General features: G+C 45.7%; 1 protein-coding gene across 2 annotated transcripts in view; it reads left to right on the forward strand.

The window, feature by feature from the left end:
- Positions 1-16,930, forward strand: part of LOC138983721 (lysosome-associated membrane glycoprotein 1-like) — a 46,388-nt gene extending 29,458 nt beyond the window's left edge. For both annotated transcript variants that reach the window (XM_070357027.1, XM_070357028.1), the window contains exons 7-12: positions 6,781-6,976; positions 7,287-7,466; positions 7,915-8,063; positions 9,444-9,711; positions 11,240-11,425; positions 12,140-16,930. In XM_070357027.1, the coding sequence (XP_070213128.1) occupies positions 6,781-6,976; positions 7,287-7,466; positions 7,915-8,063; positions 9,444-9,711; positions 11,240-11,425; positions 12,140-12,288 (1,128 nt within the window). In that variant the 3' untranslated portion in view covers positions 12,289-16,930. The remainder of the gene's footprint in view (positions 1-6,780; positions 6,977-7,286; positions 7,467-7,914; positions 8,064-9,443; positions 9,712-11,239; positions 11,426-12,139) is intronic.
- The last annotated feature ends 258 nt before the right edge of the window (positions 16,931-17,188 follow it).

Genomic DNA, 17,188 nt, shown 5'->3' on the forward strand with positions numbered 1-17,188 from the left:
CATAATAGCATTGACACACTTCGAGATGCTTAGGTCTGATGAAAGCTACCCGTCTAGGTATAAGGGAAGCAACCCCAACTAAAAAAGTGACAGCACCATGGTACTTGCCACCCACGGTTGCCTCCCATTAGTGGGTGAACTACGTCACCATAGGTGCCTACCACGTGATAACCATCAATCGACTTCTATCACTTGAGAGAGACGGTCGTGTTTTGCTTGCTCTGGCTGTTTCGTTGTCTGCTGACATCCACCGGCCTCGGCCCCCGTCTTCTTGCTGGCTTTGCAGCTGGTGAGATCATTCCTTTTAGTCTTTGACTTGTTGTTGTTGTTCTGCTGTTAATTTCGCTAGTCCGTTGGACTTTGAAGTTCTCAGTAGTTGTTGGCTTCCTTGCCGGTCGCCATTTTTTGCTAGCACGTGGCCTTTGCTATTTTGTTGTTTTCGTCCGTGCGGACGCTTAACGCTATTTCTAGCTTGTTCTTAGCTGCCTTTCGGTAGCTACTTCGCATGTGTTAGTTTTGTGCGCTTGCTTGCTTCTGAAATTTTGCGTCCGTTCGGACTTTGCTATTTTCAGTTGTTTGTTTACTTGTTTCTCTTGGTCTTAACATGGCCGACAGCGATCAAAAGAGGGGTGCGAAGGCTGAGGGTAAGGGCAAGGGCCCTGGTAAGCCCAAATCCTCTGCACCTGTGTCTTCTAGCAAGAATCCTGTAATCATTGTCGGACCCTAAGAGTAAACTTCGTTTTCGGTACCGATCTCTTCGCCGGACGTTTGCCGTCCGGCTCTCAACCGCTTGCGTCTGCCTCTAAGGCCGCTGTTTCGTCTTCGGTTGTGGCACCAGAGCTTCTGAGAAGCTCTGGTGTCTATTTTGATCTCCTCTTTGCTTCCAGAAATTCGAAGCCTCGTCCGCGAGGAGATGTCACGGACGGACGCTGTTGCCAGCACCGTCCCCCGCCTGGGGGTTAGCGACGTTCTTTCCTTGGCGTCTCTTTTGACGTCGGGGCCTTCAGTGACCTTGTCCGCCCTTGACCAGACTGCCGGCCACCGTGATGTTTGTGGACTGTCCCCGCCGGGAGCCTCGTCTTCGCTTCTTGGCCTGCACTCGTTGCCTACTGCTTGCGGTAGTGTAACAGGGCATGTCCCTCAGGGGACAAGGTCACAGCAAGGTTGGTGTTCGCAGCAGCCGTTTACGGCAGCTGCTCTTCCGGTTCCCGGAAGCAAAGGTTCACCGGCTAGTGCACAGGCTACTGTCACGTCCGGCTCGAACTTCGCCTTACACCAGCAGTCGTCCGCGACAGCTGGGCTTCCGGCTCCGGCCGGAAGTAGTGGTTCTTCGGTTAGTGCACAGGCTACTGTCACGTCCGGTCTGAACCACGCCTTACCGCAGCAGCCGTTTCCGGCAGCTGTCCTTCCGGCTCCCGCCGGAATTAGAGGTCATCCCTTGAGTGCACAGACTACTGTCACTTCCGGTTTGACTCAAGGTCATCAGGTCATCCCTCGAGTGCACAGGCTACTGTCACTTCCGGTTTGACTCAAGGTCATACAGGTCATTCCTCGAGTGCACAGGCTACTGTCACTTCCGGTTTGACTGAAGGTCATACAGGTCATTCCTCGAGTGCACAGGCTACTGTCACTTCCGGTTTGACTCAAGGTCATACCTACGGGTTTCCGGGCTTCAGCCCTCACTCTGTGCAGCAACAGATCTGGCATAGCGCCGCTGTTTCAGCTGCACTTCCGACTCTGCACGGATTTTCCGGTTCATTTCCTGCCGCTTCCTCTGGATCGTCGGGGAACGTTGGACACGGTTTGCCCTTCGGGCATATGGGCCTCCGACCTCAGGTGAGCCAGCAGCTGCCACACACTTTGGTGGTGGGGTCTGCTGATGCCTCACGTCCCCCAGCTTCGGTTTTTGACTCTGCTCAGCTTCCTCTTAGTCAGGATATGAGTTCGGTTGACTTCCAGCAGGACGGACTTCAGTCTTCCGGCCTCTTTATGCAGCGTCCTTTCTTGGGTTCTGGTGGCTTTGCGCCACCCCCCTTCGTTGGTCGCTTCGGACTCCAGGTCCGTTGACGATGAGCAGACGCTCTCGGGGGCTCCGGCCAGCTTCAAGGTTGCCCTTGAGGCTGCCGCGGAGGTCACGTCCCGCTATTTTCCAGAAGGAGCTGCGTCGTCGGCAAAGCCCTCTGTGGCCGCGCCTTCAGCGATGGCTGACTTCCGGTTGGCGAAGGAGGAAGATAGCTACTTCCGGTTTCTTGAGTTGCCCTCAGTGGTGTTTCAGTTCTCAAGGCTTTTCGCCAAGACCATGCCTTCCGGCAGCGGTCTCCCTTCGGTCTCAGTTCCGTTGCTGGTTCCGCACGGTTCAGTTCCGGAACTGGCACTGGAATATCTCGCCTCTCCTGCTCAGGCTTCCTCCTTCGTGCCCCCCGCGGCTCAGAGGAAGTTGCCTATGCCAAAGTTGTCCCGGAACTTACTTTCGCTGTTTGCCCTTCCGCGTGCACCTTTGCAGGTCACACCGGAACTTCTCCCGCTTCTCACGAATCAATCAATCAATCAATGAGTCTTATATCGCGCATATTCCGTGGGTACAGTTCTAGGCGCTCTGCAGTGATGCCGTGTGAGATGTAATTTTATACGGCCAGTAGATTGCAGCCATTGCGGCGCATAATTTATTTACCTTTCACGACCTATTATTCCAAGTCACACGGGTATAGGTAGACAATTATTAACTGTGCCTAAGCAATTTTGCCAGGAAAGACCCTTTTGTCAATCGTGGGATCTTTAACGTGCACACCCAATGTAGTGTAGATGGGGGGAGGTTCGGACACCGAAGAGAGTCTGCACACAAAGTTGACTCTGTGAAATAAATTTCCGCCGAACCTGGGATCGAACTCACGCTGACAGCGGCCAACTGAATACAAATCCAGCGCGCTACCAACTGAGCTATATCCCCGCCCACGAAGCCCTTGAAGAAGGACTCTTGTTTGCCTCTTTCTGAGCGGACTCTTTCCTCTTCTGTAGAAGTTGGCAGACAGCTCTTGGAACTTAGTTCCATTTCGGAGACGCTCCTTAGAGCCCTTTCTCGGGCTCTTACGAGGTCATTGGTGCCCTTTACTCTTGCAGGATGCGGAAGACATCTCCACTCTTCTCTCGACACTTGCTAGGGTGAACGAAGAGCAGATGAGGTTGTCCTCTCTGCACTATGCCCACGCGGCACGTGCAGAAGGGACTTGTTCCTTGCCCACTCCCAGGTCACGGAGGAGTCGACAAGGAACACCCTCCGTTCGTCGCCCTTTGTCGAGGGCTCTCTCTCTTCTGCCACCTGGCCTCTGATGCCAGGAAGCAGGAGATTGAGAGCAACAGAGACACTCAGTTCTCTTCCTTTGCTCTTCAGTCACTGAAGCAGCAGAAGCAGGCCACGCCTAAGCAGGCTCAGTCTAAGCAGACTAAGACCTCCTCTCAGCCGCACCCTGCTTCCCGCAAGAGGCCTCATGCCCCTTTCTGTGGTTCGGGCAAGAGGTCGTCTTCGGGCAGGGGTAGAGGCGCGTCCCAGGGCAAGCCTCACCCCCAATGAGGTGGAATTTGCTGTCGTCTTTTTCCCTTCCGCGTGCACCTTTGCCGGTCACGCCGGAACTCCTTCGGTTGTACGAAGCCTTTGGGGAACGATTTGAGTCCCCTGCTCTCTGAGCGGACTCTCTTCCCCTCTGAGGAAGGGGCAGACAGCTTTTGGAACTTGCCTCCTTTTTGGAGACACTCCTTTACGGAGTCCTTGGCGACCTTTACACTCAGTGAGAGCAGGACGCAGGGGACGCTTTCTCCACCTTTGCTAGGGTGAATTTAGAACAGAGGAGGTCGTCCTCTATGCACAATGTCCATGCGGTCATGTACAGACTGGACTTGTTCCTCGCCCATTCCTAACTTTATGCGGAATCAACGAGAGACTCCCTTAGTTCTTCACCCTCGGTGGATGGGTCTCTCTTCGGCTTCCCGGCTTGGAGGCCAGGAGGTTGGAGATAGACTCATAGGGACCTTCAGGTCTCTTCTTTTGCTCTTCAAGCTTTGAGGCAGCAAAACAGGCTCTACCTAGCAGACTCAGCCCTTTCAGGCTAAGTCCTCAGCTCAGGTTTAACCGGAGAGGTTGTTTCTTTCACAGACGTTGTAGTCTGTGTTATCGGAACAACAGCTGGCCTTAGGGCATCCGGGTTTTTTAGCCTCAGCTGGTGCAACAGCCATTCCTTTCGTCGGCGGTGGTGGTTGTTGCTTTCTCTTATGGACTCAGTCCTAGTTGGTCTTTCGCTGAGTCTGACTCTGTCTTTCTCTAGCGATCGGACTTGTTCTGGTGTTTCGTCCAAACTTAAGGTTTACTTGAGTTGTCCTCGGAAGTTACATTCAGATTTTCCTGAGGTTGCATTGTTTTTGGCAATGCATGGTGTGGAGTCATTCTTGTGGCCTATCACTTTTCTCAGCTTCGTTGGTTACTCCTCTCCTTTCGGCAGAGGTCTAGTTAATGTTCCGGTTTTCTTGGTGCGGGCTTTAGTCCAGCATCTTTTATGGCCGGTCTACGGGCGTTATGGCTCCCAGCCTTAGCCTGTGTAATAGTCTCCTGCCTGGCACGGGCGACTACGGTCCCCGTGTCTTTAGATTTGGTCTCTTCCTCTTCTCCCTCATTCCGACATGAGGCGAGTCGGGTCGACTTCCGGTGGGTTGGGTTGCCAGTGTTACGGTCACCCTTCTACCACTTGCAACTATTACTGACGTTCGCCTGTTGTTTTCCGTGTCTGATTCTCGGTTTTGAGGTAATCAGACGTGTTTGGCTTTTCAGCCAAACTCAGGAATTTTTTCTGGGTTTTGTCTGCCGCGAATTTTTCTTCGGGCCCTTTTCCCTGAGAACTCTTGTTCTAACGCTGGTTGGCTTCACGGTTTTCCGTTTTTCCTTTCCAGTCTTGTTTTCTGTTTTGGGTTCTTGATTTTCATTCAATTACCTACAAGCAGACTGCTCTGCGAACACTCTGACTTTTCGTCATTTTGTTTAGGGTCACCGGTCACATCAGGCTTTGGCCACCGTGATCTCCGCATTTCCGGTGGCTTAAGCTTTATCGTAGGCCGCTGCTTCCTCTTTTTACCTCTCTCTATGCTTCCGCATGGACTGGTAGAGGACTACGGGTGACCGTCTCCTTTGAGATTTTCTCTTTGAGTTGGACTCTGGTATCTTGTACTCAGTTGTCTCTCTCTCTTTCTTGGAGATGGGTCACTCCTTCCTGGAGCTGACTGGTATCTCTCAGGCCTTTCGGGCCTCACTCCATCCCAAGGTTTATATACTTTGGCATGATTGTCTTACGGTCTCCGTGAAGGTTGGTCCTTTTCATTTATGAATGGCCAACCTTACGCATGGTCGTTTCCAGGGTATTGGCATTTCCTTCCAATAGTAAGGGGGGGGGGGGGGGGGGGGCAGCTTGTCTGTCCCTCTACTCGGCTCGGGTTTATTCAAGACTTGAGCCCCTTTCTGGGCTGTTTTTCGGTTCAGGAGATTGGAAGAAGTGCAACTTTTGCTTGAGAGTCATCGTGCCGTCATCAGGATGGTTCTCGGTCCTTTTCTGTCTGTTGGCAGTGGGCCAGTTCCTGTCAGGGGTTTTAGAGTGAGTTAGATTTTTCTTTCTCATGGGGCCCTTCCTGACTTTTGGCAGCGGGCCAGTTTTTTGGCAAGGCTTTAGAGTGGCTCGGGATTTCCCCACCACCTTTGTTATAGCTTTCTTTTTCTTCCCCTTCTGCTCGGCCCGAGCTCATGTTTCTAGGGCCCGGGCCTCCTCCTCGGTCGTTAGGTTGGTTGACGTCCTGCGCTTAGTTTACTGGCGCTCAGATTTTGTACTTATCGGGTTTCCAATTCTTATTGCTGCCTTCTGTCAGGATGGATCATGGTCCATTCCTGACTTGGCGGCGGCTGGATGATGCCTCTCCAGTTTTTTGGGTGAGTTTGAACTTTTTTTATCTTACCCACCACCTTGTTGGAGTTATCTGCTATTATGTGATTCGGAGTAAGAATATGTAATTTAATCAAATTTAATTAAATTTTCATTTGATTGATATACTTACCCGAATCACATAGGTAATTCCCTCCCGCCTGCCCCGCTTTATAGTTTCTTAGTATTCTATAAGTCGATTGATGGTTATCACGTGGTAGGCACCTATGGTGACGTAGTTCACTCACTAATGGGGGGCAACCGTGGGTGGCAAGTACCATGGTGCTGTCACTTTTTTAGTTGGGGTTGCTTCCCTTATACCTAGACGGGTAGCTTTTATCAGACCTAAGCATCTCGAAGTGTGTCAATGCTATTATGTGATTCGGGTAAGTATATTAATCAAATGAAAATTTAATTAAAAATTTTCGAATAAAGAAAGAAAAGAAAGAAAGGGAGGGGGTGGGTGGATCGCCATTTCGACTTGAAGTTCAAATTCGTTTTAAACACCGTCAGTGATCACACAAATTTCCACGGCAAAACCGAAAAAAAATTTACAGTTCATATACATCAAACACACCAAATAGGTTATTCCTGTATGTGAAAACATGGTTTCTTTGCACTTGAAGAGCGACCGCCGCCATGTTTTTCAACTAACGCTGGGATAAAAGACTTATCAGCTTCAAAACAAGGGGATAGTTTGACCCGGATTTTAGCACGAGGATAGAGCTAACCTCGACTCATGCATTGAGATATTATTACAGTGGGCTGAATTAGCTCAAGGATACATACTGGCCCTGAAACTTCATGGTCCTCATCGCTTGCTTTACAGGTGTTCTCCAAAGTGATGATTGTTGATGGCAGCGCTAATGTCACCGGTACTTGCGGCAATGAAACTGCCACCATGGTGATTGCTGGCAGTGACTATCAGCTGGAAATCACTGAAACCCTCACCACTGTCCCTGCCGGGTCCAAAATCAGCCTGAACGTCACTCTGGATGCTGAAAACTTCCCTGATGCTGCTGATGGTATGCTGGCTTTCCTGCTTGGGAGGGGGGGGGGGGGGGGGGGGGTGGGGGGTTATTGCGTTTCCAAGCGCTATGTTCCTTTATGTTTTATATTTACTTGTTTGGCTGTTCAGACTCGTTTTCCTGTTTGCCAAAGAATTTATGTAAAATATAGGCGTATCAGTATTTAATTGTATAATTTGTCTGAAAACTATGCATGCAGTCCCAGCTGATATTTGAGAGTACCATTGAAACCTGACAACAGATAGTTAAGTCATGTTGTGATGATCAGTGTTTTATTGTGCAATTTGTCCTGTAACTATACGTGCAGCCAACATGTCTATGGTGTATGAGAGTACAACGCAAAGCTTCAATCAGAGCAACTTGAACACGTACTACATGTGCAACTCGGAGCAGATGGTGACCCTTGGGAGCACCCGCACCACTCTCTATGCCGACCAGGTCCGTCTGCAGGCGTTCGGCCTCAACAAGGGCCAGTTCACTGGAGATGGTAAGACCCCAATTGTCATTGTATTCACCGTTATTTCCTCCTCCCTTCCACCCTCAACTTCCCACCATTGTAAACCCAATTTCTTCCGTTTCTTTTTCCTGGAAAATTTGAATGTTGCATGTGTGTTGTTATAAGGGAGAATACAGAATATGTTATTGGAATTCACCTTGATATTGCAGTTGAAAAGACATTCATTCAAATCAAACGCAACCAAACATACGCATGTTTAGAACGAAATCAACAAACTTGAAGAGAAGTAAGCCCTCCGATGAGCGCTTCTGCTAAGCTAAGGGATGTATGTTTTGGTAAGAGTGCACAAGGAATACAAGACATACATGCACCAGTAATGGAATGTGGCTCATGATCTTGCTGTGGACTGTCTCACATACTGGGGATTGTTTCTCACATACGGTTGACTGTATCTTGCGTATCTATGGACTGTGTGCAGGTGAAGGGTGTGACATTGACCCGACGCCCAGCCCTTCTACCCCGGCCCCTGCCCCCAGCGACAACGTCTACGCTGTGACAGATGGCAAAAACATCACCTGCATTGTGCTGAAGGGGGACATCAGCTTCTCCAACATCACCTACCTCAAGGTGAGGGTCTGTGTGTATTGTGCAGGTGAGGGTCTGTGTGTATTGTGCAGGTGAGGGTCTGTGTATTGTGCAGGTGAGGGTCTGTGTGTATTGTGCAGGTGAGGGTCTGTGTGTATTGTGCAGGTGAGGGTCTGTGTGTATTGTGCAGGTGAGGGTCTGTGTATTGTGCAGGTGAGGGTCTGTGTATTGTGCAGGTGAGGGTCTGTGTATTGTGCAGGTGAGGGTCTGTGTATTGTGCAGGTGAGGGTCTGTGTGTATTGTGCAGGTGAGGGTCTGTGTGTATTGTGCAGGTGAGGGTCTGTGTATTGTGCAGGTGAGGGTCTGTGTGTATCGTGCAGGTGAGGGTCTGTGTGTATCGTGCAGGTGAGGGTCTGTGTGTATCGTGCAGGTGAGGGTCTGTGTGTATTGTGCAGGTGAGGGTCTGTGTGTATTGTGCAGGTGAGGGTCTGTGTGTATTGTGCAGGTGAGGGTCTGTGTGTATTGTGCAGGTGAGGGTCTGTGTGTATTGTGCAGGTGAGGGTCTGTGTGTATTGTGCAGGTGAGGGTCTGTGTGTATCATGCAGGTGAGGGTCTGTGTGTATTGTGCAGGTGAGGGTCTGTGTGTATCGTACAGGTGGGGAAAGGTGGGTGTCACACGGAAGAAAGCTGAGTATCATAGCAGCCTGCCCCGCATCAAATGCAGTGTAACCACCACCCCTCAATTTAAGACTTGACCCACAACGACCTTCATATCCCGAGCTGGACTGAATGTGTAGCCCAGTGAACACCAAGGAGAATAAGAAGACTTTACCCTTTAGAACCATTCTTTCTTTGACGTTTTGGTTTGTTGGACCTCGGTTGTATGCAGGCTGCTTCAACCCTTACTCTCTTGCCTTTGTGAGTTGTTTTTTGTTCTTTTTTTTTTTGTTTGTTTTGTTTAGGCTGGGAGCATCCTTCTTCATTGGTCTTTTTTTTGTGCAAACAAAAACTTTCTGTTCGGAACATCTGTCAATGTATTTTCATTTTCAGAATCCCTGTTCTTTTAAGCCTACAACAAGAGGATGTCCCCCCAAAACGGAAGTATGACGGCCGGAATGGCGAGAAAAAATGGCCATACACATAAAAGCCCCATCACCTAAATCACACGTGTACTTTGGACGTGCAGCTCAAGCATGCAGAAGACTAGGGGTGGGGATACAGTGGAACCTCCCGTTTAAGACTCCCTTTCTTTTAAGACCCTGTTTTTAACCCCTGTAAAATTACCCCCATTTTAATACTCCCTCCATTTTAATACCTGATTTTCTCAGATTTGTCAGGGTCTTAAAGGTGGGGGGGGGGGGGGGTCCCACTGTACCACTATAGCAGGTTAAACATTCTGTTATTTATCTGTCCCTCTTGCAGGGCAACGCCACGGTCCCCGCTAACCCAATCAACATCCCAGCGTACAACACCTCCGACCCCGTCGTGAAGGTGAATGGCACCTGCGGCAACATCACTCAGGAGATCAACATCTTCTTCAACGGCAACTGGTCGCTGTCAATGGTCTTTGCCAGGGGCGGCAGCAAGGAGAGCGCCATGCTGGGAGCCGCCCAGGACGAGTACTCTGTGAGGGACATCGCCTTCACCTACGACCTGCGACCTCAGTTCTTCCCCAACGCCTCAAACCCTGGTGAGAAGGAGGGGGGTGTTTTGAGATTTTTTCGTTGACATTTCCGCTAACTCTTTGTAAGTTTTGTCAATAATCTGGAGCTCACCTGCATTCGACAAACCTGAGCAAGAGGGAGGGAGTTGTTTTGCTACGGTTTATTGTGTGGGTGTCAGGCCAGCCGGTGTTGACTAGAGCGCTGGATAGACATGTGCAGTGTATGCTGCACAGCATGTGTTCACCCCCTTGTGTGGGATCTTTGAGTAGTGTATGAAGAGGTTTAACCCCTTCACTGCCACAGTATAATAGCCTTTTGGTATTGCTGTGTGCCAGGCCAAAATTCAGTTTGTTTGGGTAGGTTCACTAATCTGTTCACTGCTCATTCATTTATTGAGATATCTCTTAGATACTTGGCATGTTTTTTTATAATACCCTTGGCTATTATGTGATATCAAAATAATAGGATTTTGTTAAATGTTTTTGTAAATATTGATATAATGAACATTTTTTTCACAAAACAAACAGTTTTCGGACACACACACATACATTGCAGCAGATAAAACAACTCAAAACACTGCAAAAACAGGTGAAAGTGTATAATGAAAATGAAGTCAAACATCTGGTACTCACATTACAGCCATCAAAAGTGTTCTGTGTGGTAAATCCATAAATGAATAAGGGTACTTCAGTCCAGGTGTGACGGGACAAATCAGGCAGAATCACACACACTAAGATGATGAAAACACACACAGCAGAGCATAAAAACACTACAAAACCTGATGTTATATACATATGTACATCAGGATGAACTCCTGAAAATCCCACTATTACTCAGTCTTGGCCAGTCACTTTCAGTTTCCATTTCGAAGTTAGAGTTATTTTCGTCTTCATCACCCACAGCCTCCGACAAAAGAGGGTGGTGCTGGTTGCTGTCTATCTCATCGTCGTCGGAATCGCTGTCATCTAGTCCTAAGTCTTCATCGCCACTATCATTTTCGTTCAACACTTCTTGCCGAGCTTCTAGCGCACTGTAGCGCTTGAAGACAGGCCTGCGGGTTGAACTTCGACTTTTGTCCGCCATCTTGAATACGATTATAGGTCTGGAACTTTCTCCGAGTTTTCGTCACGTGATACGAACTTCTGCGGACGGGCCAAGGGAAATCACTACTTTTTAGCAACCCTATACTAGAGCTTGGACCAGTTTTCCATGCTTACCTCCCATTTAAAATTTCAAAATTTCGCCGACACAAATCCCCCGTACGAGATACGGTTATGGGCGTACGACAAACCAAAAATGACCACATATCAAGTACGGGGTGGGCAGTGAAGGGGTTAAAAGCGTTAAGGAAGTGATGAAACAAGGTTTGATGAGTTGACACTGTTGTGATTCTGATGTGTACAAATGTTTGCAGTTAATGTTAGTGGTAACTCTTCGAAAGGTTAGTAATTGATGTGGAATCTTGCATAAGAAAGCTGCTGCATTAAAAAAAAAAATCTTATTTTTTTATTTTATTTTGTTAAACACCTGTTAATGGCGGTTCTGTATGTGAAGGCGCTGTGCAGAAGGCCGAACACATGAACATGACGGATGGCCTGTGGAAGGGTCAGGTTGGAGGCGGGTCGTACAAGTGCGACGCTGACATCACAACCTCGCTGAGCGAGGGTGTGCTCCTGGACACCAGCCACCTGCAGTACAAGGCCTTCAACACCAACAACGACACCACCTTCAACAGCGACAGTCAGTGCCTCTGCTTCTTCTTTTATACACTTCCCTCTACTTCTCTCTTTTGTATTTTCCCCCCAAGTTGCATTGTCTTTTCTGTTTGTTTTGAACTTCATTTTCGCAAAAAGGAAGGTGTTGGGCTGGTTGACCCGGTTAAAGGTGTCTGTGTGTGTGCCTATATCTGTGTGTGTGCCTGTGTGAGTGTCTATGTCACTGTGTGTGTGCCTATATCTGTGTGTGTGTTTGTGTGAGTGTCTATGTCACTGTGTGTGTGCCTATATCTGTGTGTGTGCCTGTGTGAGTGTCTATGTCGCTGTGTGTGTGTGCACCTTCACTTGGCCATTCTTTAGACTTCATAGTCCAGATGATTTGAGTCTCATGCTGCTCATAACTTTTGAAGAACAATTCAGCATGTACTTCAGCATGTAGTTCAGATTATATTCTGTTTTGCTTGTTTGTTGTCTCATATAACCATTTGAGGACCTTGTCTGGTCTGGAGGTCAGATTGTGTAGGGATAACATGAAGGCTTGATTGAACATTCAATACTTTGAGAGATACAGGCTCTTGGTTGTGCGTGTCCAGGAAGCACAGTGGAGTCTCAAGAGTAAATTCCAAATAGTTTCACAGATTTAGGCTGGCCACACACCACTGAGTGTAGGTTAATCCCAGGCAAGACAAGGCGTGGATGGAAGGGAAAACTTGAACTGACATCTTGCGTTTTGTTTCAGATGTGTCCGAGTGCCCAGCCGACGATGAGTCCAACAGCATCGTTCCCATTGCTGTGGGTGCCGCTCTGGCTGGTCTTGTGGTCATCGTGCTGATTGCTTACCTCATCGGCCGTCGACGCAGCCGGCGCCAGGGATATGAGTCTGTCTAAGATGGTCATGGGACGACTCTTGGGTGCAGGCGCAGGCTGTGTTAGAGGAACAAGCCTGGAGACTGATGCTACTGGCATTTTTTTTTTTTTCAAATTTTGATTTTTGGGGGATGGGAGAGGGAGGGCATGGGAATTGAAATTGTTGGTTTGGGTTTTCATGTAGCCTTTCCGCTCTCATTTCTTTCTTTTTTCGTTGTACTCGGGGCAACTTACCTGCAGTCAGTTTTCACTCTCTCTCCCCACTGTCTCTTCTATCTATTCCCCTATTCATCCCACCTGGAGATTAACTATTTTTTCTGGTAAGTTGTCTACATTTTGGTTACCCATGTATCTATATTTCCACTGTATATTAGGTATCCTTGGGGGAAAAACTTAGGAGACAGTATTCTTCTTCTTCTTCTGCGTTCGACGAGGAGACAGTATTCCAAAATAAGGTTTTGACTGTATTGTTCAGTGACTCTGAACCTCAGCATAAAAGTTAAAACATAGTCTTCCCCCGAAAGCGGCGCATGGCTGCCTAAATGGCGGGGTAAAAACGGTCATACACGTAAAAAGCCATGGGAGTTTTAGCCCATGAACGAAACAAACAAAAAGTCTTGGCACAGAACTCATGAAAACTGTCGTTTCAGTTATACATATCAAGATCAAATTGTGTTCATTCAGTCCTGCTTTTTTGAAAGTACAGCAAATAGGAGATCTGCATGGAGCGGATTGCTCCTGTAATACTCAAAAGTCATTTGAAAGAAATCTTCAATGTGCACATGTTTTATCAAGAGGATTATTATATATATAAAGGATGATAATTATTCCTGTGAGTAGGTGATTCTGTAGTCGGCAAATACAAACTAGTCGAAGAAAATTCGTAGACTAGAACTTAATCCTTTAATATTTTGTTCTGCCCTGTCATCTCTCTTCCATCCCTTCCTTAGCCCAACCCCGCTTTCCTTTTAAAATTTCTTTGAACAGCAGTAACTTGAGCATTTCTTCACTTTACTTTACCCCTCTGTTGGAAAATATTTTCGTGATGAACTGTATCAGTGTATGTACTCAAGTGTTTCTAAAGTGCTTTCAGTGGGAGTGTCTTTCTTACAGTTGATGACAAGGCCAAGATAATGTCAGTGTATTGATGCACAGGGTATGCATGCACTGTTGAGGTGTGCACCAGGTGCAAATGCACCTGTGTGGTACATACCATACTGTGCATGTGTGCACTATAACTATAAATCCCTGCTACTGCTGAATGGACGGTTTTGGCCTGAACATCACCTGTTAGAGAGTAGTGCAAAAGATTGTTTGCAAGTTGTGATGTCGAATACTTGTGAGGGGAGATGTGTGCTTTATAGGAGAGAATGGACAGTGTTTATGTAAACTGAGTGCTGTGTGGACTGTACATGTTGGTGATTTTTGTCCTGAATGCAAGAGGAGAATTTGACTACAGCTACCCACACCTACACACACACCCCCCCCCCACCTTACCCCAAAATCTACAGTCTAAATGCTTATTTGTTTGCGTGTATGTTGTCATTTTCTGAAATCAGGGAGGTTTGAGTTTATGTAGCGGAAAAGAAAAGGAGCGCAGAGACCTTGTTTGCGAAAAGTGTTGCCTTTTGAAGACGCACTATGTAGCTGAGGTATGACAGACTAGAATTAACAATTGTCTGTGGACCAGGGAATGAATTGATCCCAACGCAGGTAGCCAGGCTGGAGTCGCACACAAACACCTGTATATCCACCTGGGGAAGTTTCATGAAAACTAGGTGCTGTAGGATCCACACTGCTCCTCAGGCTTAGCGTCATTTCTCTGGGCTTGTTTGGTGGTAGAGTCAATTTGTTTGTTGTCGTTTTTGTTGTTTTGTAAGAGATGTGAAAGGTGTTGTGTGCCAAAGTTGAGAGATGTAACCGTCGGAGGAAGACTTAGACCAGAACATCGTACATGTTTCATTTGTACATAAGCAGGGGTAGGGTTTTGAAATACGTCACATGTTAGACTTGTGTTAGATGGTGTTGTACTTTGACGAACAAAAGTCCTCAATGCATGATTTTGCAGACATAAATGAGAACAAGAGAGGCACTTTTTTCTCTCCATGTATTTAAACTGAACTTTCTTTTTCTTTCACTTGCTGATCAGTACTTGATGTAATTATTTTCACAGATAAGTTTTTTTAATTTTTTATTAATGATTGCTTGCATTTCCGTGTGATTCAAGGAAAAGATAAATAATTAGATTCACACTTGAATGGCAGATTTATACCAAGGGAAAAGATTGATAACAAGCTCTGTTTGCTTCTGTTTTTGCGATCAAACTGAAATTGAGAATATAATAGCATCTACACAGTCAGAAGAGAATTGGCCGTAATTACCCTTTTCTGTTGTTACATTTTTTTTTCTAACAAGGTGTCAGATAAAACATACATTTCATTGTGTGACGAAGAGTATGTCGCTATACAGATACTGTTCTTAATGTTAATGTTAATTGTTGATGATTCATGCTTAGATTATGTATGTACTCACGTGGTTTGTATTTAACGCTTGGCACAGCATTGTTGAACGATTGTCAAATTGTTCACTTGTTCTACATATATACTTCCGTGGTAATATCACCACAGCAGGCTAAGGGTGCTATTAGATGATTTCAGTTGTCAGCTAGGTTACTGGCAGGCAGTTTGAAGAAAATTAAAACACTGTTTAGCCATGAGTAGGAACTTGGAAGTTTGGACTGCTGTGTGGATAAAAGAGTTGTTACTATTATTATTGTTGATCAGTATCAATGCATAAGCCAGGGGAGGGAATGTGGACGTCAAAACATTAATTGGTTAATGTGATTTGCTTTTGTGTCAAGAATATGCAGCTGGGGAAGAGTTTCAGCTCTCAGAACAGCAGTTTTCTTGTGGCTGGGTTGAAACTACATCTAAAACTAACAGAGATGCCTCTTCTCCAGGATACAAGTTACAATAGAATCCAGAGGTGCATACACAGTTGCTTCCCTTAGGTCATTTATTACGCTTTTGTGATCATAACGTCATGCTGTGTTAGTGTATTTTGAAAATTTGTGTCTTAGTCATTTGTTCCATAATTTTGTTCAGTAGTAAGTGGTTAGATTTGTTAATGGTAAGTGAAAATGACATTCTTCAACTGTTCAGGTGCAGAATGGCCTTATAGGCATAAAACCTTTAGAGTATGGATGTGCAATTTTTCGTTCTTCAAATATTCAGCAAGTGTGTTTTGTTTTTGTTTTATACAGCTTCATGTGTATATTATCCATATCATTGATACAAATGATTCTGCCTTGATTTTCACTTTTTAAATTGATACCAAATTTGGAGAATAGGACAATGTATTCCTCCCCCCCCGCGGGTTAGGGGGAAGAATTTACCCGATGCTCCCCAGCATGTCGTAAGAGGCGACTAACGGATTCTGTTTCTCCTTTTACCCTTGTTAAGTGTTTCTTGTATAGAATATAGTCAATGTGTGTAAAGATTTTAGTCAAGCAGTATGTAAGAAATGTTAAGTCCTTTGTACTGGAAACTTACATTCTCCCATTGTACTACGTTGCAAGCCCCTGGAGCAAATTTTTGATTAGTGCTTTTGTGAACAAGAAACAATTGACAAGTGGCTCTATCCCATCTCCCCCCTTTCCCCGTCGCGATATAACCTTCATGGTTGAAAACGACGTTAAACACCAAATAAATAAAGGACAATGTATTTATATACCTGTATGAATTAGATCAGTCCATGTTTGAGATTGACACATTCCTTTTTAGTAAAGTTATCAACTTTCAGCACGTTCTTGCTAGGTCATTGAAACTCTGCAGAGAGAAATTTGATTTTGTTTTGTCATTTTTTCAGTCTTTTTTTTTATATATTTGTTTATGTGTGATCGCTTTTGAAATAATATTTGTGTGGAGATTATTTTTGATGTTTGTTATTTTCATGCAGGTAGGAAAGCTAACATTAAGATTGAATGCAATTTTGGAATTTTGTCACTTTGTTTCCTTTCTTTATTCAACGTGTCACCAAAGAGTTTGGTCATAACTTTGCAAAGGTAGATTCTTTTTGTGAACATTCATTGATGTACATGTACTGACAACTCTATCTGTACTTTGCTAATGTTTTATTTTTGTGTCATGACTTCATTCTTTTGAAATAAATGAGAAAATCTAAACAAAACATTCTTTTTGGGGTTGGGATGAAGGAAAAATAAAGAAAACATTGCATTCTTTTGAAATAAATGAGAAAATCTAAACAAAACATTCTTTTTGGGGTTGGGATGAAGGAAAAATAAAGAAAACATTACAAATGCCTCTTTGTACAAAATGAAGGGACGGTCTTTTTTCAGTTGGCTTTGTTTAACAACTAGTATTTGGAGGTACTTTTCCAATGCATGTTTTGATGTTTTTTTCACAATTTGCAATCGATGGGGTTTTTTCCTGTTCAGAATATGTGTTGACAGTACATACTTCAGTGATGTTTAATGTTTTGCAGTTACCAAATCCAACGTTGTACAGCTTTAAGAATTCTGAAGTTAAAAGTAAAAACAAAGAAATATCAAAGAAAATTAAACAAGCATAGAATGCACTGCTTTGAGTTATGAAGTTGTTAATTTGCTTTTCTGATAATGCAATAAAAGTATTTTTTCATTCCATATTAACAGTTGTGTACGGATGGAAGTGCGTATTGTACATTTGCAGAAGGAGATAAGAAATCTCTCTCTCTCTCTCTCTCTCTCTCTCTCTCTCTCTCTCTCTCTCTCTCTCTCTCTCTCTCTCTCTGTCTCTCTCTCTGTCTGTCTCTCTCTGTCTCTCTCTCTGTCTGTCTCTCTCTGTCTCTCTGTCTGTCTCTCTCTGTCTCTCTGTCTCTGTATCTCTCTCTGTCTCTCTCTCTGTCTGTCTGTCTCTCTCTC

The sequence above is a fragment of the Littorina saxatilis genome, linkage group LG13 (genome assembly GCF_037325665.1).
Source record: "Littorina saxatilis isolate snail1 linkage group LG13, US_GU_Lsax_2.0, whole genome shotgun sequence".
Classification (NCBI taxonomy): domain Eukaryota; kingdom Metazoa; phylum Mollusca; class Gastropoda; order Littorinimorpha; family Littorinidae; genus Littorina; species Littorina saxatilis.